At 42.5% G+C, this 23743-nt stretch overlaps 1 protein-coding gene across 1 annotated transcript in view; it reads right to left on the reverse strand.

The window, feature by feature from the left end:
- Positions 1-3356: 3356 nt before the first annotated feature.
- GAN (gigaxonin) overlaps positions 3357-23743 on the reverse strand; it is a 39471-nt gene continuing 19084 nt past the window's right edge. Inside the window, exons 2-11 of the mRNA XM_066637677.1 lie at positions 20345-20459; positions 19040-19390; positions 17620-17837; positions 14214-14335; positions 13102-13214; positions 12760-12909; positions 11398-11534; positions 6131-6259; positions 4459-4568; positions 3357-3538 (exon numbers count right to left, since the gene is read on the reverse strand). Coding sequence (XP_066493774.1) covers positions 3357-3538; positions 4459-4568; positions 6131-6259; positions 11398-11534; positions 12760-12909; positions 13102-13214; positions 14214-14335; positions 17620-17837; positions 19040-19390; positions 20345-20459 — 1627 coding nt within the window. The remainder of the gene's footprint in view (positions 3539-4458; positions 4569-6130; positions 6260-11397; positions 11535-12759; positions 12910-13101; positions 13215-14213; positions 14336-17619; positions 17838-19039; positions 19391-20344; positions 20460-23743) is intronic.

Here is a 23743-nt window from a genome sequence, read left to right on the forward strand (position 1 = left end):
AGCCTGCAGGAGGATGGGGAGGGGGTGTGCTTTTTAAAATTTTCTATCCATTGGACCAGGCAGCCAGAGGACAGCCCAACTGGTGGAACTAGTCAGTGCAAAGCAGAGGTTCCCAAAGTGTGTGTCATGATATCCTGGGTATTGTGAAGAGTCTCCAGGGGTGTTGCAGGCTGTGCACTGGCCATGCTGCTCAGCAGCATAAGCACGGCAGGTCAGGCAGGAGAGGTTCTGCTCTGTCAGCTGAGGGCTACCTGCTGTGTTTTTTGGGTCCACTCACCCTCCCTCACCGTTTTTACATTGATCTTCAAGCCTTTAGTGCTAGTTAGTGCCGATGACATCATTGCATTGCGAATCATCAGCACTTGTTCCAGGTTCCACAACAGGCACCATTGAAGGAATGGTGTTGCAGGTGAGTCTGGGACTGGTTTTGTCATTGGTGTAAAGAGTTGAGTACAGGGGGCCCCATATCCGCAAATCCTGCATCCATGGATTCAGTTATCTGTGAATTGGTCGCCTCCCCCTCACACCCCCTCCGTGGGAAGCCCTCCAGGGCTTCCCTGGTTCTCCTAATGCCTTATAAGGCACTAAAACATCTAGTTTCTCTGTGAAACTGAAAGTCACCTGTTTTGAGCTCTAAAGCTCGGTTTGAGCCAGGTCGAGGCTGGGGACAGATGTCTTCAGCCTCTGCTGAGCTCAGAAGTCCTTCCAGAAGCGAGGGAAGCAGAGCTCCCCTTGCCTCTGGAGGAGAAGCGGCCCCTGGACCATGGGGCCAGGCATTTGCCTGTATCTGTGGTTTCAGCTATCCATGGGGGTTCTGGAATGGAACCCCCCCCCCCAGATAAGGGGGCACACCTGTATGCACAACCCAAGATTGGTATTTGATCATGGAGAAAAGGTCCAGATTGCCAGTGAATTAATACAGAGAATAAAGAGGTTTTCAAAACAGTTGCACCCTTATTGTAAAAACATCTGAGAACGAAGTTTCAAGAAACAGATACTTCAGGTTTTCCACAAAGAGACCTAGGTTCAGGATTCCCACCCTGCCCATGAAGCTCCATGGATGACTTTGGACCTATCACAATCTCTCAGACTAACCCACCTGACAGGATCATTGGTCAGGGGAAAATGATGTAAGCCACCCTGAGCTCTTTGGAAGAAGGGCAGAATATAAAAGAATCAAAACAGGTATTGACCAGGCCAGATGTACCGTATTTAGACATTTCCATTGCATTCTGCCAGAAAGTCACAAATCTAGTTGAATTCAAATATGCTGCAGCAGCTCACCTTTTCTTCAAAAGGACTGTGAAAATTATGCTTCAGCTGCTTGCTATCAAATACAGTACAGATAAGTTCAAGTACAGGTAAGTTGTGCACCTGCATACCATAGGAATGTTTGGACACAATGGCAGCTCCACCAGTCCCACCCCCACACACAAGGCAGCTTGCACTGCTGGAAGTGGGGAAGAAGTGCAATGTCAACCGAATGAGCCAACCATGCACTTTGCTGGTTCACAGCAACACCGGTCACAACTCTACGACACCAAATGCGGGATTTTTGCAGACATTCCTGTGACACAAATTAATGGAATCCACTTCCCTTACCTAAGGATTACTTGGTTTCATTGCCTTGTTAAAAAGGAAGGCCACGATTCCTTTCAAGACTTTCAGTCACATTGATTTCAGTGGGGAAGTTAAACAGACACTTTGCTTTCATTTCTTGAAATAAATGGGACTCAAAAGGTGCTAAACTTTTTCTGGACAATCCCCAAACTTCACAAGTTTTGGAATGTCTCTTTCAATAGAATTCAGACAGCATCATCTTGTGTTACATTAGTTATTTCAGCATATGATCTGTTAAGACAGTAACTAAAGTCCCTCTGGAGTCATGTTGTAAACAAGAGCAATGCCTGATCCTGTGAAAGGCATTACTAAGGTCCAACAGCTTTCCAAAGTGGAAAACACCTCAACTTGCACCAAGGTGGGTTCCAAAATATCTCATGCAAAAATATGGGACAACCTAACTGTGTGACCTGCTTTCCCCCCCATGTTTAAACAGCATCATGTCGCATTAATAAAACGAAAAGGTAAATGTGAGGTAAATAGTTTTCTACCAGCAGAAATTTACTATCTATAATTTAATTAAATATTAGTACTTATGTGAGCAAAAACCTACAAAAACTGGAAAAAAAATTCTTCACAATAACTGCATTCTAAAGTTTAACAATAGTCAGTAAGACTGTATCTTAGCAAGAGGTCATCTGTACACCAACTTTTGATCCCTATATACAACTCTCCAGAGTAAGAGTCTTAAATACATTACTGTAACAGCTTCTCCCCCCTCCCTCCCCACAGAAGGTAAAAGGTTATCAGTTCACCTTCCTCATTTTTGGTACTAGAGCAGCTATTAAAATCTTCAGCCCTGTAAACCTGCAGGTATTTTCAAGTTATCAGGAGAGAGATTCCACATCACCTCACTCTCAAGTAACCACAAGAAGCCATGTGCCCCACAGGGTCCCAGTCACAGCAATGCTTTTGCATTTCTCAAAAGCTGAGCCCTCTCAACTTGTGCAAGTGGATAATGCAGCATCTGAAACCCATGCAGGGGCTGTGTGCTGGTCTACAAATGACACATTGTCTCAGTTCACTTGAGTTGCACACCGTTTTGCTTCTTTTTCAAGCCCATGTAATCATCTGTATTGTATTGCAGCTCTGAAGCTCAGCTTAGTTTAGCCCATTGTTTTAAAATATATTTTTAAAAAGGATTCTTAGGAATGAAAAAGTGACATATGTACAAGTCCACCATTTCAGGTACAGACCTTAAATTGTGGAGAATTTGCTAGAAACAAAAGGTGTGTTTGCCAATCTCTCCACAGTGGAGTGTCAAGTCTCTTTTGGCATACTGGTAAGAGTGGTTTTCATACAGAGTTCTTTGCATTTTCAATCTGTCCAAGTCCAACACAGCCCAACCATTCATAACTGTTCTCCCCAGTGGGAATGCTTCTTGTTCACTTCCCTCCCCCAATGCAATAGGTTTTGCTTCATTCCTTCCTCTCTGAAGCAAAGGAATTGTCTCACTATAGTACTGATACACAAATAAACCTGACTGGTGCTCCTTGTTCATTTCTCAAACTATAATGGCTTGTACATCGTCAACATACACTGTGCTCCCTCCCAAATTGCTAATGCTGAAGCACTTAAGCAATTTAAAAAGAAAAGTCTAGAACAGTTACCATACCAAAGCCAAACATACAGTTTAAGTTTCTGTTGCAAAATGTTTCTCCTTGACATAAAGCTATGTTGATGCAGCGAACTGTTGAAGGTTTTCACCCCGAACTCCTCAGCTTCCCAATGGTTTCTCAGGGAGAAGGAACACGGATGCGAAACAACCCTTGCTGGAGCTGGAGACGGAACAGTTTGCAGTTGGCGATGCGCAAAGCAGCGCATCCGGTACGACGAAGGTCTGATGGAAACAGCGGCTTTGTGTGGTGCCAAGTTCCAGTGCTTCTTTTAAACTCTCGGACATAATCGTAATTGGTACCTGTTGAGAGACACTTTGTGTGTAGGATTTAAACACACTTTGGAAGTAGCTTCAGCCAAAAAGATCCATGCAGCTTCTAAAGAAAATATATTGGCAAAGTGCAGTATTTTCCTATTAAAAATGCAAAGCAGTGCTCCATTCAACTGCATATTCAGCATCTTACACCTGTTATTACAGGAAGTGCTATCACAAATACGTTGCCAAAGGAATAAACAAATTACCTTTCTGCTGAAGTTGCAGATCCATGTTTCAAGAACTTTACAACATGCTAAAGGCCAAGAAGTAGTGAATGAGTGACATACTGACTGCTTTGACTCTCAGAAGAGATGATATTGGGGCATTTGGACTGGGTTTTTTGAGAAGCTGTCAGGGACATGATTAGCAAAGACACTGTTGATGACAAACTTCCCTGTTGTGATGTAGTTTCTGACTTAATTCTGTAGACATGGGGGGGGGGGGAAGATGCCAGCATGGATCAGCAGATGCCAAACACACCCAATGCATGATTTTCAAAGCTGGCACTAACTTTCCATGCCCAATTAATGAAGTGTGATGGTACCACAATTCATCAAAAGGTCAGCAGTTCTGCCTATCAAAAAGACCTTGACCGAAATTGATACTGAATGAGGCACATAAATACAGCTCAAATAAGCATAATGCTTTCAAATCCCATAATATGCACCAAAGAATTTATTGTGGGTTGAGAGTCCACTGGCTAGAGGCAATGGTGTTAAATGTCTCTTTTGTGAACTTCAGAAGAAACTTAGCCCCAACTAAGGTGCTACATACAACTGTCATTTTTGATGTCATGATTGTTCAACAAATGGGGATCAGAAACGCTTGCTAATATACCAGCAGATCTCAGCCTCCTCTGGTTTAAAAACACACACACACACACACACACTCTCTCTCTTTCTAACCTGTATCGAGGTCTCCAATCACATATATGCTAGCACCAATGGGAACAGCTCCATACACAAATGAAGAACTGGTTGGGATGCATAAATTCTGGTCATTCAAGTAGATCCACCTGCAAGAAAAAGCAATGTTTAGGATGGATACAAACTGATCATTTAAAAAACGATTTTTTAAATTTAAAAATTGGATTAAAATTAATTTTCAGCTATTTTCTCTTTAAGTTCCTTAAATAAACTGGCTTGAAATAAAATCTTAATGTAAACAAATAGTCTCTTAAAATACTCCAGAAGTACAGTGTCAGAAGTACAGGGTCTTCATTGTATAAGTGTAAGTCAGTCTCTAAACATCAGAGTTGACCAATTTTGAATTGGAGTGGATTTAAATCAGGATGCTTTAAATTGCCAAGGAAAAGAGGCCACTGTAAATCAACATTTTCAATTTATAAGTTAGATGCTTCCTTAATAGTCATGCATATCAATTAGTTGCCTGGGAACACACATTGATCTTATACAAGCTCAGGGTATTTGCATTATATTTTCCTAAACTTTTAATTTTAACATCAAAAGCACAGGATTGTCAACTGTCAAATACAATAGAATACAGTTGGCCCTCATCATCCATGGGTTTGCAGTCTGTGGATTTGACTCAACGTGAATTGCAAGCCCAAACTGGAGGGCCTCAGAGGACCTACTGGAGATTGCATCAAGGAAATCATCTGAAGTGCTGGAAGGTTGCATACAGCCTCCCTTCGCCTCAGAAAGCCTACTGGAACCTTCTGAAAGGCACTTCTGGTTTTTTTGCCAGGACTTTCTGCGGATTCCATTATCTACAGAAATCGTTATTTGTAGGGTGTCTGAGAAGGGTACCCCGGGGATATTGAGGGCCTACTGTACTCAATCCAGCAAATGTATTGGGGTGTGTGTGTGTTTAAGGGATCACAGACCACATCCCCGGTATGAATAAACATTGGAAGGGCAGAAAACCAGCGGTCTCACCCACAATATTTCTAAATAATTTAGAATTCAGAGATATTTCTACATTAGAATATTTTATAGCTTGTTTTATTTATCTTTGCATATGCCATATGTGTAACTAACTGGCCAACCTTGTAAATTAGTGCCCTCTTCTGGTTAGCAGAGGTATAAAAGGCCCGAGACAGTTATGAACACAAACATGTTTCTGGCACAGAACATTAAAAATTATGGATTTCCTACAACACCATTGGTCAAGTTTTCAATTTTGCTTATATCAACTGTAGCCTGCAAAAGTAAGAACATCAAAATAGCTCTGTCTCTATGAATGACACAAATCAAACTACAGGTCAGGAAAGATTTAGTGAAAAAGTAATTAGTAGCAAGTTTGGCATTTAACAGCCCTTTTCAGCAAAAAGAATTTACTCCACTATCTGGGAAAAACCTGCCTTAGGTCAAATGTGTTAAAGCAACAATATGCATCTCTTCTTGAATGCCCAGGGGGTGGGTTTTATAGGTTCCCTGTACAACAAAATTTGCAGTTGTCTCCAACTGAAGCATCTCTGCCAAAAAGGCTGTATAACGTCTCTCCAATATCTTGCAGTGCTGCCACCAGTCACAGGAGACTGTACTGCCCAGACCAGATATTAGTGGTTACTAGATCCAACGGCTCAAGTTGGTGAGTGGCATAAGAAGCTGCTACCTTTTGAACTCATCATGATAGAATTCTGATTTACACGTCACCATCTCGCTAGATTGATTATCCTCACGACTCCTCACTCCGCCAAAGATGTAGAGCTCTGAAGCAACGCCACAGGCCACGGCCCCAAACCTGATGAACACCACAAAAAGGGGAAACATTAGTGTCCATGTCACTGCACACATTCCCGCTCAACACTTAAGCAGAACTTGACCAAAATAACTTATTCTTAATGCTACTTCTGGATATGAATAAGGGCAAGATTTTTCCAAGCTGTAACAAGCTAACTACATAGTCTCCCTGGCTCCTTCTCCCCTTTCAATGTTTTTCTATTTGCCAACATATAGGCAAGAACCTGGAGAACTAGATCTCAGGTTACCTAGAAAGACTTCTGAACAGGTGATGTTCAGGTGATGTTTGTTTATACTGACCTGCTTCTATCTCCAAAGAAGTGAAATCAACCCAGCCCACTCCTAAAGGCACTGGCAACAAGAGCTCTTGTAGTGGCCAGAAACCCTCTTCATTTTAGGGCAGTGGTTCCCAACCTTTAGGAGCCTGTGGACTACTGAGACAAAAATTGAAATTGGCATGGACCACATGCAAAATTCCAGGCAGAATTTTATCAGGGGTTACAATGTTTCTTTAGGGTCTCTTCCCAAAGGAGAAGAGATGAAAGAGTAGGGGAGGGTGATAACAGGGGTGGGTAGAACAGTGATGGGCAAGGGAAAGGTTGCAACAGCAGGAAGAGCCTTTGGTGCCCTGGTCTACTGTGCTTCCCAATGCTGAGCCCAGGTCTACCAGCTCACAGGGTCAGCAGCTAGATACAAGTAATACAGAAAACCAAACGAACTCCTAAGTCTCTAAAAAAATTTTAAATATAGAAAATCACTGCAGAAAGTTATAATTGGGCTCACACTAGAATGGAGAGCGTCCTGTGTGTACCAAAACATACTTCTGCAGCAGCTGTAGTTCCACAGCTGTGTCCTTGATACACTCCTTCATGGTAAGCAGATCCACAATACAAAGAGCTACTGTAGCAGGACAGCTTCCTCCCAGATCTGATACTGTGTTAAGGAGTGTCATGTATGCATTCCCTGGTCCAGCACTAGCTTGTGGCAGCTGCAGCAGCCATGCACCCAGCATTCCATGCTGGCAGCAAATCTGGGGGAGACTGGAAAATAGCAAATCTGGGGGAGACTGGAAAATACAAGATCCCAGAAAATTTCTGGGGGGCCCCTCATGGGCTCTGCATGTAACCCCCATTCCTCCACACAAAAATATAATTTATAATAATTAGAGATTTATCAGATGTATTTATAGGGAAGATTTGTGGGTTGCTGCTTTTGTTGCTGGCTGTCGGTTGTTCATTCTCCGCTCTTTCTGGTGGTGCATGGAAGTGACAAAGGCAATCTTTCCCCTTGAGACTTCATGGACCACTTCTCAGGGTCTCATGGACCACCTGGTTGGGAACCAGTGCTATAGGGGGAATAGAGAGGTACTCTAGACCCAGCGTTCAGCCCTGCTTTCTACTTCACTGCATGCACAGAGTCACTGACACATTCTCATACTCTGATCATAATCTGTTTATTTGCACCCAACTCTCTCACACCCTACAGAGGCTGGTTCTCCTAAAATACAGATCTCTCCATTCTCTAACCTCCTCCTCCTTCCACAGAAGCCAAGTACGTGCTCTTGCTGTGCTCTAAATAGCAAGCATTCTTTAGAACAGGGATCTCCAAACCCCAGCCCAGGGGCCAGAAGCCTATATCTGAAAGGTGGCCAGCCTCTGACCCATTCGACCAAACACGACGGATCTGTGCTCCAATCATGTCCAGAGGGTGTTCTGAGGACCTGATTTCTCAAAAAAACCAGAAGAAAATTTTTGTGCCCTCTCAAGGCCTTAGAAGGCTTTCTGAGGGTCAGGAAGGCCTCTCCAGCCCTCAGAATATGATCTGGGTGTTTCCTGTGATGTATGGTTCCGAGTTATTTACTCTTGTACATGTAACTAAGCTGCTTGTGGGGTGGGAGGGAATGGCAATCCATTTAAGCATGTGCTTTATTTCTGTGGTGTGCATTGGTGTTTGCAGAAATTCTGGAAATTTGAGCCCATTCATTCATCCAAGTTCCATCTATAATATATTTATTTAAACTTTATTTTAAATTTTTTCCCAGGCCTTGACACCATGCCAGATATTTGATGCAGCTTTCTGGCTGAAAAGTCTGGAGATCCCTGCTTTAGAACAGTTCTTTGGACTCTCTCTCTCAGACACACCCCCATGTTAGTGTAGGTTTGCTCATTTATTTGTATTGCTGTTTGGCCCATCACACTGCATTTGTCCTGATTATTCCTCCTAGTTATTCCACGGAGATATTCCACGGAGAACCCGTGGACATTATATATCTGGACTTTCAGAAGGCGTTTGACACGGTCCCTCACCAAAGGCTACTGAAAAAACTCCACAATCAGGGAATTAGAGGACAGGTCCTCTCGTGGATTGAGAACTGGTTGGAGGCCAGGAAGCAGAGAGTGGGTGTCAATGGGCAATTTTCACAATGGAGAGAGGTGAAAAGCGGTGTGCCCCAAGGATCTGTCCTGGGACCGGTGCTTTTCAACCTCTTCATAAATGACCTGGAGACAGGGTTGAGCAGTGAAGTGGCTAAGTTTGCAGACGACACCAAACTTTTCCGAGTGGTGAAGACCAGAAGTGATTGTGAGGAGCTCCAGAAGGATCTCTCCAGACTGGCAGAATGGGCAGCAAAATGGCAGATGCGCTTCAATGTCAGTAAGTGTAAAGTCATGCACATTGGGACAAAAAATCAAAACTTTAGATATAGGCTAATGGGTTCTGAGCTGTCTGTGACAGATCAGGAGAGAGATCTTGGGGTGGTGGTGGACAGGTCGATGAAAGTGTCGACCCAATGTGCGGCGGCAGTGAAGAAGGCCAATTCTATGCTTGGGATCATTAGGAAGGGTATTGAGAACAAAACGGCTAATATTATAAGGCCGTTGTACAAATCTATGGTAAGGCCACACCTGGAGTATTGTGTCCAGTTCTGGTCGCCGCATCTCAAAAAAGACATAGTGGAAATGGAAAAGGTGCAAAAGAGAGCGACTAAGATGATTACGGGGCTGGGGCACCTTCCTTATGAGGAAAGGCTACGGCGTTTGGGCCTCTTCAGCCTAGAAAAGAGACGCCTGAGGGGGGACATGATTGAGACGTACAAAATTATGCAGGGAATGGACAGAGTGGATAGGGAGATGCTCTTTACACTCTCACATAACACCAGAACCAGGGGACATCCACTAAAATTGAGTGTTGGGAGAGTTAGGACAGACAAAAGAAAATATTTCTTTACTTAGCGTGTGGTCGGTCTGTGGAACTCCTTGCCACAGGATGTGGTGCTGGCGTCTAGCCTAGATGCCTTTAAAAGGGGATTGGACAAGTTTCTGGAGGAAAAATCCATTATGGGGTACAAGCCATGATGTGTATGCGCAACCTCCTGATTTTAGGAATGGGTTAAGTCAGAATGCCAGATGTAGGGGAGGGCACCAGGATGAGGTCTCTTGTTATCTGGTGTGCTCCCTGGGGCATTTGGTGGGCCGCTGTGAGATACAGGAAGCTGGACTAGATGGGCCTATGGCCTGATCCAGTGGGGCTGTTCTTATGTTCCTACTATTGCAAAACAATTCTTAAACTATTTATTGGGATTTGAATCCCTTGGATCATCTTTTTCCCCTCAGATATTTTACCACGATGAATGGTCAAAAATCCCTTTTAATATGTGTGTTTGGGTACATGCGCAGGTCCGTTCCCCCATGTTCTTCAATGGGTGTGGTAACATACAGAGATCATATGAGAAGTTGGAAAATATTTTCATAGCAGATATTTTTTGCTCTCATTTATCTGCTCCCTCAGCCATATTTTTATTCATTATATTTCTATATGTCTAACCCATCATTTAATCCTTTACAGGCTCAGGCACACAATGCACCTTACAAAGAAAATAACGACTATAAATTGTAACTATGAGAAATAGTGATGTATAAAAGCCAAGTGAAAAATCAGAAAAGCCCTAAAGGATGAAGTCCAAGGTCCATCTAGTCCAACACAGTTCTACACAGTAGTCACCCAGATGTCCTAAGAAGCCTGCAAATAAGGGATGCATTTTCATTCCCCATTTCATTTGTATTCAGGGACATACTGTCACTAAGCCAGGAAGCAGCATTTTATAATGTGACCAGTAGCCATTCATCTTGGTCACACTCTTCTCATGACCAAGATAGGCACCACAAAAGGTGGGTAAGGTAAAATAGGGGGGGGGGTGAATGACAGCAGGCCCAAACGAATGCTAAAGCTCACACTTCCTGCCCATTTGTGATCATCCTAACCTAAGATCATACACTGTATGCTCCTGGTAAATATCAACCCATATTCAGCCTTTTGGGAGAAATACTAGAGCCTTTCACAGATTTCATTAGCATGCACACTTCAAAGAATTCTTCAGGGTTTAGCTCCTTTCTCCTATTTTCTAGAACGGAAGATTCTTCCTGCACCAATTGGAATGTATTTTCAGGCATCTTGACTCCAGTATACATACATGCAAATACACATGTGGACACAAAAAGCCTGTATATCATGGTTCCTTCCTGCATACAAAAGGCTGCAGGTTCAACCCCTGACAGCATATGACCCAGATATTAAACTGAAGAGTCTTTGATGTTCAGTGTAGAATACTGAGCTAGGTAAACCAATGGTTGGACTTGGCAACCTCCCTCCCATTCCTGCACCTCCAGAACCACATATCCAAATGGTATATGTTGCCGACAATGTTGGAATTGCAGCTTAATGCACTCCAATATTTAAGTGGTAATAAACTATTGTGGTCAGTTACAAACACCAGGTGACAAAGTCTTCCAGTAACAGGACTGTTCAGTAACTGGGTACATTCTGATTTGAATGTCTGTACCTAGGTTCATTATTTTCAAATCAACAACCTGTTAATGCACAGATCACACAGGCATTGAACTTACTTGTATGCAAACAGATTATGGTACAGATTGTACCTGTATACACAGATTTATTCAGGGTTAACATGTGAACAGCCTTAATGTGCAACGGAGGAGGCACATGACAGTGTTGTGAGACTAAATATGCTGCAAGTACACAACATGCAAGCGTCCCTATACTTATCTACAACATGCTGGAGGGTACATAGGATCAAAGCGATTCCTTTCTTTAGTAACCAAGATAGTACAATGCTTTACTAACCGCCTCTCTTTAAGTGGACAGATGGCTGTCCACTGCTGGGTCCGCGGGTCATAACATTCAACAGATTCAAAAAGCTTGCCATATGAACCGCCACCCATTGCATAGATTTTCTTTTTCATAGCTGCATAGCAACCAATCTGAAAGACAGAACAATTCCAAAAGTTGTCAAGCACAGGAACATTTAACTCAATGACTGTTTCTAGCTGTGACAGAGGTGAATGAGCCGATTTTTAATAAAACAAACTGGAGGTATTATTCCAGCAATTTTCAACTGGCGCGCCACAAGAGATCTTCAGGTGAGCCAAGGAGGCACAGCATTTGAAAACAGCTTAAAAACTTGTTTGGGTTTTGTGGCTCTTTCTAGGGCAACTATCAGTAGTAATAAATTGCTGACCCTAAAAGGGACAAATTTAGTCACCAGACAGTTGCCCTAGATCTACATCAGGTTTATCCACCACTATTTTCTGTCTGATTAGCTAAATCTCTGGAGTTTAATGAGCAATCGTTTAATCTATTTTGTGCTTCTTTGTTTCTAAGACTGGTACAGCAATTACTGCTGTTGTAAAAACGGGAGGAAAAATGCTGTTTTTTGCTAACTTCCACAAGAGCAGGGCTCTTCACATTTTTTGCAAGTGCCTCCCATACTACCAGAGATGGCAGCTGTGCACAGGAATGGGTGGTTTGCCAAACACTTGGGCTGTGTTCTGCACCCTCCATCTCCAAACCATGCTTCTTTTGAAAGGCCAGATAGCTGCACAAGCATATCTTGTCCACTGCTGTACCACTACTCCAGGCACCTCCACTTGCAGAGGCTGAGCCATGTGGTCACTTATGGCAGTGGGGTCAAGTTCTACCCACCATGCTGTGAGGTACCACTAGAGGTACCAATACCACTGGCTGAAAAATACTGCACAAAAGCACCAGGTTCTACTTATCTTTCGATATCTATCTTTCGATAGCACATAAATCAAAATGCTAACAGAAGGGAGGGGGGACAAAGGACTGTTTCAATTCACACACAGCTTGTTTTGTTTGTCTCTGATATGGCCCACAACATCTAATCGTAAGTGAACCTTGAAGCTAGGTTGAAAGGATTTTTATTCATTCATTTCTAAGGAGCATGTTAATGCACAGAAGTTCAGATCATTATTGTACTTTTGTGCCTGCTGCTTCCACATATGTTACAGAACCAACACTCTTCCCCCAAATGCTATGAACACAAGTATTGTTACTGGCCAAGAACTTTACATATCATGGGCAAAAATGTAGAAAATGACCACAGAATCCCCAACAATATTAAACCAACTGCCAGTCTTATACAACTTCCTAAAAAGCTATTAAATGGGGTTATTTGGCTCCTACCTTCCTAATCATGGTCAGGTCTGGTTGCTTTGTCCAAGTCCTGTTGTAGATGTCAAAAGACTCCATGGAGATGAGCTCCCGTTCTCCATCCTCACCTCCCAGAACGTATAACACTCCATCGATCTCTACTAAACCAAAATTGTGTCGTGCCTATTGTAGATACAGTAAAGAGGAGTAAGCTCACTTCCACAATATGCAGAAAAATGTAGCAACAGCAGTTCTCCTGGCTTTTGTTACTATAATATATACAAATGGACAGAGTCAAATAGCATGCAGAATTACAAATGCAGAATTACAGCCAAGGAAAAGGGAAAGCCAACAGTGATTGAAATGCAAACATGCCTCATTCATAGGTGGTAAAGAGCTCCATGAATTGGTATCTGGATCATACTTCTCTCCAGAGCTTAAAGTGACTTTATTTTCATCTTGACCCCCAAGAACGAACAGGAACCCTTCTGAAAAAAAGCAAAGAACATGCAAAGTAAACATTGGTTGGGAATCTAGCTGGTAGACAGTTTATCATTCATCCATCCAGAACTTGGGCTGGTAAAGTTGCAAACCAGCCTTGCCAGTCATTTCCTCTTCTGTTTAGTCAGCACAGCAGGCCAAACTATCTGTGTCAAAGGGGAAATGCATTTGGCCTTCTTCCTACTAGTTATATGCAATTTTGCCACCGTGAACACCAGCTGCAAGACAAAGTTAAATCAAGAGCAGTTTTGTTTTTCCACATTTGGAAGGGCACACAGTAATATTCAGTGAATATTTCAGTGAAGCTCTGAAAGTGGAACGGTCCTGCATAAACATGCTTAGCAAGTTTCTACCAGCAGCATTTCTAAGGCTAATACCTCAAAACCATCTGTCTTGGAAAGCCACTAACACTCACATATTTAATTCCAGGAGAAAAGAACAAGTCATTTTTCAATTGCTAAGTTTACCTGAACATCATTTGGCAAGTTATACAATGAACATGCAATATGGTTAAGATCCAAAGAATTTCATGCATGTGTGCAGACTGCTTCCTGCCATGCATGCATCTCTGTTGGCAGATAATCTCCTGTGCTTCGTGCCAGGTCCCTTGACCTAGGGGGAGGGGAGGGCAAATTGAAAAGCAAACTTTTCAAATATGAGGGCCTTTTAGAAGGTGGAAATTGTGATCTACAAAAGACCAGATAGAAGTCATTGTGAATGCATCATCTGCCACATGCACCCTCTACAAAGTTGGCCTATATCTATAAAAAGAGAGACACCAAATGCAGGACATCACAAGACGTTTGTTCAGCCAAGAGTTCTTAACATTTTTTTCTCTTTGTTTTTCATCCAAAATATGAGAAGAGGAATCTTTTCAACCACTTCCAGATTAGCCTCTTCTGAGGATATGAGCCAAGGAAACAAAAACCTCATCTGATTTTTCAAATAGTTAGCAGTGACTGCTTGTTTCTCAGGAAACTAGTTACCTGCGGAAAGTACACTATGATTAATCCGGGGTGTACTCAAAGGGGCCAGTTCTATCCATAGTTGTCTGTTAGGATCGTAGAGAGGACACATACATCGCATTACTGCAGACGGCTTCCGAGATCTGAATGAAGGAAAGAGGCAGAAGTTAGCTCACCATGGCTGCCTGCACTGAAAAAGGAGTTGGTGACCTCTCAGGCGCCTTCCAACACTAACATTCTAGGATTCTATGACTGTTTGCAGGTGCGCTACTAAAAGCACCCAATCTCACATCTTATGTTTCAAACATGCATACAAAACTTTTTCAAAGTTAAAACTGCATCAGCTGTACATGCTATACACTCTGATCTGTATTAACAAATAAATTGTGGCGGGAGAGGGAATCAACTGCTATCTTCTTTTTTTGGAAGATGCCACTTAGCTGCTGCCCATGAAACAGATAGAATTTAGAATCCAAAGACGCAGGGAGCAAAGCACAGAAAAGGGCTGAGGCTGAAATCTTATGCACACTTTCCTGGGAGTAAGCCTCACTGAACACAATGAAACTTACTTCTGAATAGAAAGGCAAAGCAATGTGCTGCAAGTCCCAGTCTATACATTATATAGAAGGAAATGGCCCTGTTCTGAGCTGTTCTACTTCAGAATGCAGGGACAGGCACACAGTTCAGAATGCTTTACAAAGGAAAACAAAAACCTCATCACATGCAGCAAATGAACACACTGAAGGGAAAGTTTAGGACAGGCTTCTCCCTAGTTTACAGGTTTATACGTTCAGTAATTTGTTTCCCTAAGGAAACATTCTACGCAAGGTCGCCATGCACTGTGCGACTTTGAAGCAGCTGACAAGCTGAGCTGAATTGAGCGTGGGAGGATGGAGGTCAGAATGTGAGACCAGATCAAGAAAGAAACATCTGAATGTTGTGGTTTCTTGAAAGATAGAACCTTCTTTCAAATTGTAAAAATCCCTATGGGGATTTAGTTAGCCTGCCTGTGTAAACCGCCTTGAATAAAGTCCGAGGAGAAATCTGAGGACCAAGAAAAGTGGTACAGAAATACCTTTATTAATTATTATTATTATTATATACAATTTCCCCATCTTGTAGTCTGAAATGGAACAGTCCAGATTTCTACCACCTTGGCTTACCACCCCTTTCTGCCTAACATACAAATGGGGTCAAACAGTTCTATGTAAATAGTATTCCATTTTGGTGCTTTAAGCTGATTTTATTGAATGTTTCAGACAAAGAATTCCTAGCTATTTAAAAAATTCAGTTTACAGTGCAATCCTAGACATGTTTACACAGAAGTCCCACTATGTTTAGTGGAGCTTACTCCTAGGTAAGTGTGTATAGGATTGCAGCCTTAATCATGGATTAATTAAGGTGTCTTCCTGGAGTGCAAAGCGAAGGAGATCACATGCAATAATGCAGCTGTATGATACAAAATATCCCATGAATAATACCCGTGAGGATAGTGTGTCATGTATGTAGACTGGGACTTAATGAGACCTATTGGGGAGCAGGTAGAGTGACCGGCCAATGGTTTTTCCATCCTGCTAAACTGCCTTCACAAGAAGAATTCCACAACAAAATGTTGCAGTATGTACACCTTCCCTTTGGATCAAGGGGACTTACTTTAGAGTAAGCATGCCCTGGATCACACCATTATGTTGCAGAGGCTGGGTGGAGTCTTCAGAACTGAAAAGGCAGCCTTGCCTCTGTTTCAACTCTTCTCATTTTCTTCCCACCTCCAATCTCTCCCCTTCCCTCTGCCTTTCACAAAATGAGCCATAAAGTTTTGGCCATGTTTCCTTTTGAGCCACATATTAGGTTCATGTGTGCAGAAGACTAGCATCTGGCACTGTTGCAGACTTTAAAATTAGCTGTACAGAACACGGGCGTGTTAGAATGGTACGGTAGGGTGAGTCATGCATTAGTCGTCATATATAAACAAAGAGTGATACTCTTAGTCATTTATATAAGTGATGGAGCTCTGAGGCAGTCACCACCCATGTCTGATTATGGCCTGAGGGGTAGTTACTTTTCTGGATGGCTCACTGGTTCTTCACAGTGAGTGGTTGTTAAGAATGATTCAATGGGGGTCTGCACACCAAAAGCACAAACCCCTCTTTCCCTTTCAAAGCAAAGAGTCCATTTTTCTCAAACTGATAGCACTGCCAATTGGTTGGATTCAAAGAGAAAAGAAAATAGATACTAATGTAGTATTTTGGGTACCACCAGTAGTATCTGAAGGGGGGGGTCTCGTGATACTCACAGGACCCCTGAACACCTGTCGCCCAGGAGTGAGACCAGGAACATGATGCAACAAACTGCAGTAGGAGGCTCGGTGGGCAGAGCTCCAAAGCAAGCTTTTCTATGCTCAAAAAAGCCCTCCTAAGCACCCTTCCAACCCAGAAGTAACTGGCGATGATGTCATCACCAGTTATTTCCGGTTGAATAGGTGGACTAAGTGAAATGGTACGGCAGAGGACAAACCTTGAGAAACACTGCTCTAGTGTTGTTCCACTGGCATACGTACTAGAGCTTGTGCAAGCATTCACACAGCATTACAACAGTTAGGCTTTTCCATGTTTCACCCTCTTTGACCCAGTTTTATTTTTCTTGAGCAACGCAATCAGTCATTCCATGTGTGGGAAGAGGCCTGCCACAGGTGGAAGTGCACCACTGAATCCAACCCACAGGTATCATAAAACAAAGAAAACCAAATCAATAAACATGATGAATTATAGGAAGCTGCTGTCTACCAAGTCAGACCATTGATCTAGGTCAGTACTGTCAATACAGGCCAGCAGCAGCTCTACAGGGCTTCAGACAGGACTTTTCCTCTGCACTACCTGGAGATACCAGGTAAGATAACTTGACTTAAGAATGGCTCCCTCTCTTGAGACTTTTCGGCGGGGCCTGAAGACCCTTCTGTTTAAACAAGCCTTCTGAGTTCATGGCCTTTTTAACATCTTTTCTACATCTCTTAGTATTTTTTTTGCAGGCCTGATTCCTATGATCTGCTGCTTTATGCTCCTTTTACCTGATTTTTTATCTGATTACTGTTTTTATGATATTTGTTAATATGTTAATGTTTTTATCTGTTTTTTAATATTATGTTTTAATCTGTTTTTAACCTGTTGTAAGCTGCCCAGGGTCCCTTTGGGGAGAAGGGCGGGGTATAAAGATTATTATTATTATTATTATTACAGGGATTGGACTTGGGCCTTTTTGCTTGCAAAGCATGCACTCTACCATTAAGTCACGACCCCTCCTTTGTGATCTTAAAATATGGCACAGTTGACTCTTTCAACACAATCAACTTTTGAACTTTGCTACGAAATCTATCCTCCTGCTTTGAAATCTTTTACTAAGATCTAAAAAGTGACTGTCCTGAGTAACATACATTCTTTCTTCACCGCCAACAGTCACAATGCATTCTGAGTATCCTCTGGGTTTAAAAGAAGCCAGCATCGCCTCTCCCTGCTGTGGTGGAGTAAGTGGGATGTTGCTGCATTCTTTGACGATCTCCCGTACCAATGGCTCGCTCATCATTTGCTCACGCAAGTAAGTGGCGTCTAGTCCAGAGACCCACACAGCTGACATGACATCCTTCATGTGAACCTGAAAGGTCAGAAAGACATATTTTACAAAATAAATAAAACACATACACACACCCTACAAAATAGTTATGCTGGCACATGACTTTAAGGAAAGCTTAACCCCTGCTAATTGGGTAGGAGGCACTTTTTCAAGTGGGTGCTCCTTTTTTTAGCAGGGGGAGAGTAACTGGCCCACCTCACCCCAGCACTGTCTGTTCTAGTGGCTGTCTGCTGGTATTCATTTGCATCTTTTTAGATTGTGAGCCCTTTTGGGACAGGGAGCCATTTAGTTATTTGATTTTTCTCTGTAAACCGCTTTGTGAACTTTTAGTTGAAAAGCAGTATATAAATACTGTTAATAATAATAATAATATTTCAAAGAAACCCTCCTAGCACAAGGTTCTGGAGTAGGACTGACAAGCAGCTGGAGCCATTGCTAAGTGGCTGAACAGGCACCTTTAAGGACTAGTTCTCTTACATTTAGCAAAGGAAGATGCAACTGTTCCTATTCATCCCAGCATGTCTTTTCCAATGACTGTTTGCTGGTGTTTGAGTCTTAGTATTCCACCCTCAATTGTGAGTCCATTTTTTATCCTTTTGCTATACAAGACTTTTTTTTTAATGAAAAGCAGTATAAAAATACTCTGAATAATAAAGTACACAAAACTTCAATAACACACATGATTGCATGTATATGCACACAAACAATTCAAGAGTAAAAAATGGCATTTTGCTAACAAGTCAGCTGCCTTATAATCTCAGCTTTCATTAAAACCTAAATAAAGTTTATAGTCCTCATAGCTGGGATGCTCTGCTTGAAAGCATACAAACAATGCCTGCTGCAGTCTCAGAAACCAGAGGGACAGTTGAGAAAGGTTTTCAGTGTTTGGGCTAGAGTACTCAGTAGCTCCTTGGTCGTCCCCATGATTAACAAAACCAAAATCATGCAGATTAGAAAAGTGGGCCAAATAAAATACACACACTAAGAAAAATCCGCATAGCTGCTCAAGTTGCTCCATTTATACAAACCGCAGAATTCAGATTTTCTGCAGGAGGTTAGTTTGCCTGGGCATTGGACTAAAGTTTTTCCAGTGTGAAGTGCACAAGACCCAGGGCACACTCTCTCCGTGCTCAGAAACGGAAGCCCAAACCTTATAATACATCAGAACAACCCACTGAAGAGCGTTTCTGCAGCAATCTTTCCCAGCTTCATTGCCCTCTGACCTTTCTTAATTCAGGGTCATGGGAGATCCATCGAATGACCGCTTCAAATACGTGTTTCTCATTCCCAACGTTCAGTTTCTCCAAGGACAGCACTTCTTTCAATTTCTGCGGACCCAGCTCAAGGAACTCCTCTGTGCCACTGACATCACGGAAGTGCGTTTCCAGATATTCCGAGGCAAGGTAATGAACGTGACGTAAGCAATAGTGCAGAGCGAAGTCCCTGATGCCAATACAGTTCTCGGCAGCAACACAACCTTCCAGGAATTCGCAACACAGAGCTTTCAGGTCTGTAAGTAGCAACAGATCCGCAGCTTGCACCACATCTTGGATGGTCTCTTCACTCAGTCTGATCTGCAAAGATATTTTGTTTACAGTTAGGAGAGTAGCAGTGAAGTCTGCCAAAAGCAGGACAGTATGAGAGGGATTTGAGTACGAAGATCTACTGAATTTTAATACTACTTGGCCACTTCCTAGACCCAATGAAGGGACCACCAAGACAGCTTACAATCAATCATATTAAAATAAGTTCACACACAACAATTAAAACCACAAGCAAAACAAAGCAAGCAGACAAAGGCAGAAAAAATCAAGTCATCAAATCAAAGACCCTTTAAACTCAAAAGGAAGTCAGCTGAAACAAAAAAAAGTCTTAGTAGCCTGCTTTATTATTAACAGTATTTATATACTGCTTTTCAACTAAAAGTTCACAAAGTGGTTTACAGAGAAAAATCAAATAACTAAATGGCTCCCTGTCCTCAAAGGGGCTCACAATCTAAAAAGATGCAAATGAATACCAGCAGACAGCCACTAGAACAGACAGTGCTGGGGTGAGGTAGGCCAGTTACTCTCCCCCTGCTAAAAAAAGGAGCACCCACTTTAAAAAGTGCCTCTTACCCAATTAGCAGGGGTTTAAAAGGGGAGGGGAGGGGCCAACCAGGCTTCATGGGCAAGTTCTCCAATTGGAGGCTGCCACTGAAAAGGCCCCACCCAATGTTCCCATCAGCCAGACTTTGGTGGATGTGATATTATTTATTAAGGAATCCTTTCCATACAAGAGGCTATTCTGAAGAACTTCTAAGCAAACCCAAGAATGCACTCTTGCTCGAGTACAAAAGGTCATGCTGGATCAAATGCAGGCTAACCTAGTCCAGTGTTCTTTTCAAAAATGCAAAGGCACTCTGAGGTTCATAGGAAACTGGCCAGTGCTAGACTATGTTCTATTTCTGGTCTACCCATCCCACAGAAGGAGGTATAAATAAAGACCAAAGAACAGAGATATGTAGAATTAAACTTGGTAATACAAACCTGGCCACTGAAGATGTAGTCCAATATTTCTTTCATAATGTCAACGGATATCCCTTCAAGTTCAATTTTATATGTTGAGCCATCTTCCTTTGGAGGATTATAGTTCAGTTTTGTCCTGAAATCAGAAAGCATGGTTGATTTTTTTCCTAAGTAAAGAGACTAAGACAGGAAAAACAAAGGCCATAGGTACTGTGAAAAATTCACTGTTTTCAAGATGGGATGTCAGTTATACCCTTCTATTAACTCTCAGAGAAAAGTACCAAGACATGGAGAAAAAGTGGTTTTAATCTAAAACACTGACATCACTTTGTGGTATCATCGGTTCATGACCACTCAGAGCAAAGTACAATACCGGCCCTTTCATGCCAGATCATTAGAAAAATGATAGCTTATCAAGAATTCTGATCTTAGCATCAGTACTTATTTTATAGACACACACCCCAGAACAGCTCAACTCATTGCACCAAGTTTGTACAGAAAGAGTCTAGATAAGAAATTCTGCCTGAAACATGCTGAAGACCGTCTCATGTCTCAGGACATGTCTTAGGAACTGCCAAGGAAGCAGACATCGTATTACCAAGCAGGAAACAAAATTCTTGCCTGAGAATATGAATGGGTATGAATTAGGGGCACAATGGTAAAGGGTTTTAACTATTTGTTTCAATGTGGTTGGCATTAAGGAGCCCTGATAGTTATCAAATCAGCTTCTTTTTCATTGTAAGCCTACAGTGTTGGTAAATAACTAGAAGTGGGATTTGACATAGTTTGATCAGCCATCTATATACAGATGTAAATAAGTTATATAATTATGAAACTACACCTCATCATCAAGGATAGGTCATACTTACCAGGCAGGATATGCAAAAAAATGAAGTGATAATGAAGAGAAAATGCTTGTGGTATCAGATATGCAAATCTAGACAATTATGGGTCCCTCAAGAGAACCCTAGCTGAGTCAGCATAACTGCAACTGCTTAAGGTTATATTTGTTAAAAGGGCAACACTGACGCTGAGCACATAAGGATACACAGAGCACCTGGAATGAAGAACCACCTCTATGATCAAAGACATATTTGTCCCAGGCAGACATGTACTCCCTCCTTCAGCAGTGATCTAAGCGGTACCTTGTTTAATCTCCTGATCACATGATTGTCGTAGAGCTGTGCTTTTGAATGTAGTTCTGTGCAATCATAAGACAGAAAGGGCACACAGATGAGGGGCACTAAGCTTTCCTTTTGTCCCTCTAGTCTCTCCACCAAGAGTCATTTCCCACCCTCCACTGTTGGGTTCAGGTGCTGGAAATAATCTTCACTGGGTGGAAAAAACAACCTGGGGAAGGGCTGCAAGGAGAAAAATTGTGGGTGGGGTAAAGAAAACAGCACCCTACACCCTTGTATTCTGTGGTTCCCCTCACCCACTTAGGGCCCAATCCTATCCAACTCTCCAGCTTCGGTGTAGCCACAATGCAGCCCTGTGGTAAGGGAACACGTTCCCATACCTTGAGAAGGCCCCAGTGACTGCCTCTACACCACAAGAGGCAGCACACGCCCCATTGGTACAACTGCACCAGCACTGGCAAATTGGATAGGATTGGGCCCTTAGTCAGTGGGACAGACACACATTCAGACATGTGAGGTCTCACATCATGTACCCTTCTGCCTTTAGTTATCCTGCTTCAACCCAACCATCCTCAGGTTCATTCACTGCTTAAATCTTTGCAGCAGGTTGCTCCAAATTCATGGACTGTGGCAAGTCACAGCTTATTTCTTCCTCCCGCTAGAAAATTTGTGAGCTGTCAGAAAAAACCCCTGTATTAACCCTAATTAAATCTTCCTTAATTGGAAACAATTAACCATCTTATAATGCTGCCTCCTTTTGATAGCTGTACTGCTCTGCCCTCCATCAATCCTGCTGTGACTCATGAATGTTTAAAGGGAGCCTTGTGTTTCAGATCAATACCAAAAAACCATGACACAGCACTTTTAGATGCACTGCCACCCCCTAAGTATTTGTTCAAAAACACAAACAAACCAATGTTTCCCTGTTTTCTTTTCTTGTCACACCCCAGCCCTTTGGCAATGCATGGAAAAGAGAGGAGCCTTCACCACACCCTGCTCCAAGAGCTGATTTTCTGAAAACTTGCTTATGTACTTTCCAGGTGCTTTCTACATGCTGAGCAGCCCCAACGCAAGGAAAACAAAAAGAAACCCTTGCCACATTTCTGGGTAAAAACCAGGGCACTTTGTCCCTGTTTTTCCACTTCTTCCATTGACAGAAGCAGCAACAACAATTCACTTACCTAGAATTTCCATTTCACCCTAACCTTTCTCAAACGAATAAGGTGGATAATCCTGACACCCCGCCCCCATGCTATGCCAACAGAAGATTCAGCTTCCTACATCCTCCCTGCCCTGCCACACCCAATATACACTTCTTAACTACAGTTCAGAGTGGATGTCAACTATGATTAAGAAATCAGGAACACACACACTCACTCCCCACCCCTGCTTCCCTTGTTAAGTGTTATATCTGCATAGATGATAGCCATGCTTAATGTCTGCAAACCTTGACTAGCACTGGGGCAAAAAAATAAAAATAAAAATTAAAAAAAAGTTACACTATGGTTAAGTTTGACAAAGAAAAGGAAAAACTCACACTAAGGTGGGGAGCCCAGGATACACTTTCCATCTCCTAAACAGAATTAAGGAATTGGAGGTCTGGTATCTACATTGGACCAGTGGTACCTTCTTAGTGCACATCTCCATTGTTATTTTGCTGTATGTAGATGCAAAAAGGCAATTATACTCCCTTCAGTACATTATCCAGCAATGAACCTAATATACAATCTTAATTCCACTCACACACAGACTGATTCGGGGTTGCTGCTGTTCTTAATTCAATCTTTAGCAATCAGGCAAGTTGCTGCTGCCAAGTTGTTCTGACAAAACATCTCATGAACACAATGAACCTTTGGAAGACTGCAGACCACTCAGGCAAAAGTTGGGATTGTCGGGGACCACATGCAATCCCCACCCCCGCACACAAAAAATACATTTAAATTTGTAATACAGGTGACCGTCATTATTCACGGGGGTTCCTTCCATTCTTGAAAACCCAGCAGATAACGAAAGCTGCAGGTATTTGAAACCCATGGTTTTCAGCCCCCCTTGAACCTGACTGGAGCTGAGCTCTGGTTGGTCCTAAGGCTCTTCTGAAGCCTGCAGAGGCCATGGGCATGCGCCCTCAGCCTCTGCCGACTTCAGAATGAAGCCCGAACTCATTTAGAGGCAACTTCCGGTTTTCACCAAAAAACGAAAGTCACCTTTAAACTACTCTGGGCTTCATTCTGAAGCAAGCAGAGGCCATGGGCAGATGCATATTGTCTCTGCAGGCTGCAGA

This window comes from Tiliqua scincoides, chromosome 9 (genome assembly GCF_035046505.1).
Source record: "Tiliqua scincoides isolate rTilSci1 chromosome 9, rTilSci1.hap2, whole genome shotgun sequence".
In the NCBI taxonomy this organism is placed as follows: domain Eukaryota; kingdom Metazoa; phylum Chordata; class Lepidosauria; order Squamata; family Scincidae; genus Tiliqua; species Tiliqua scincoides.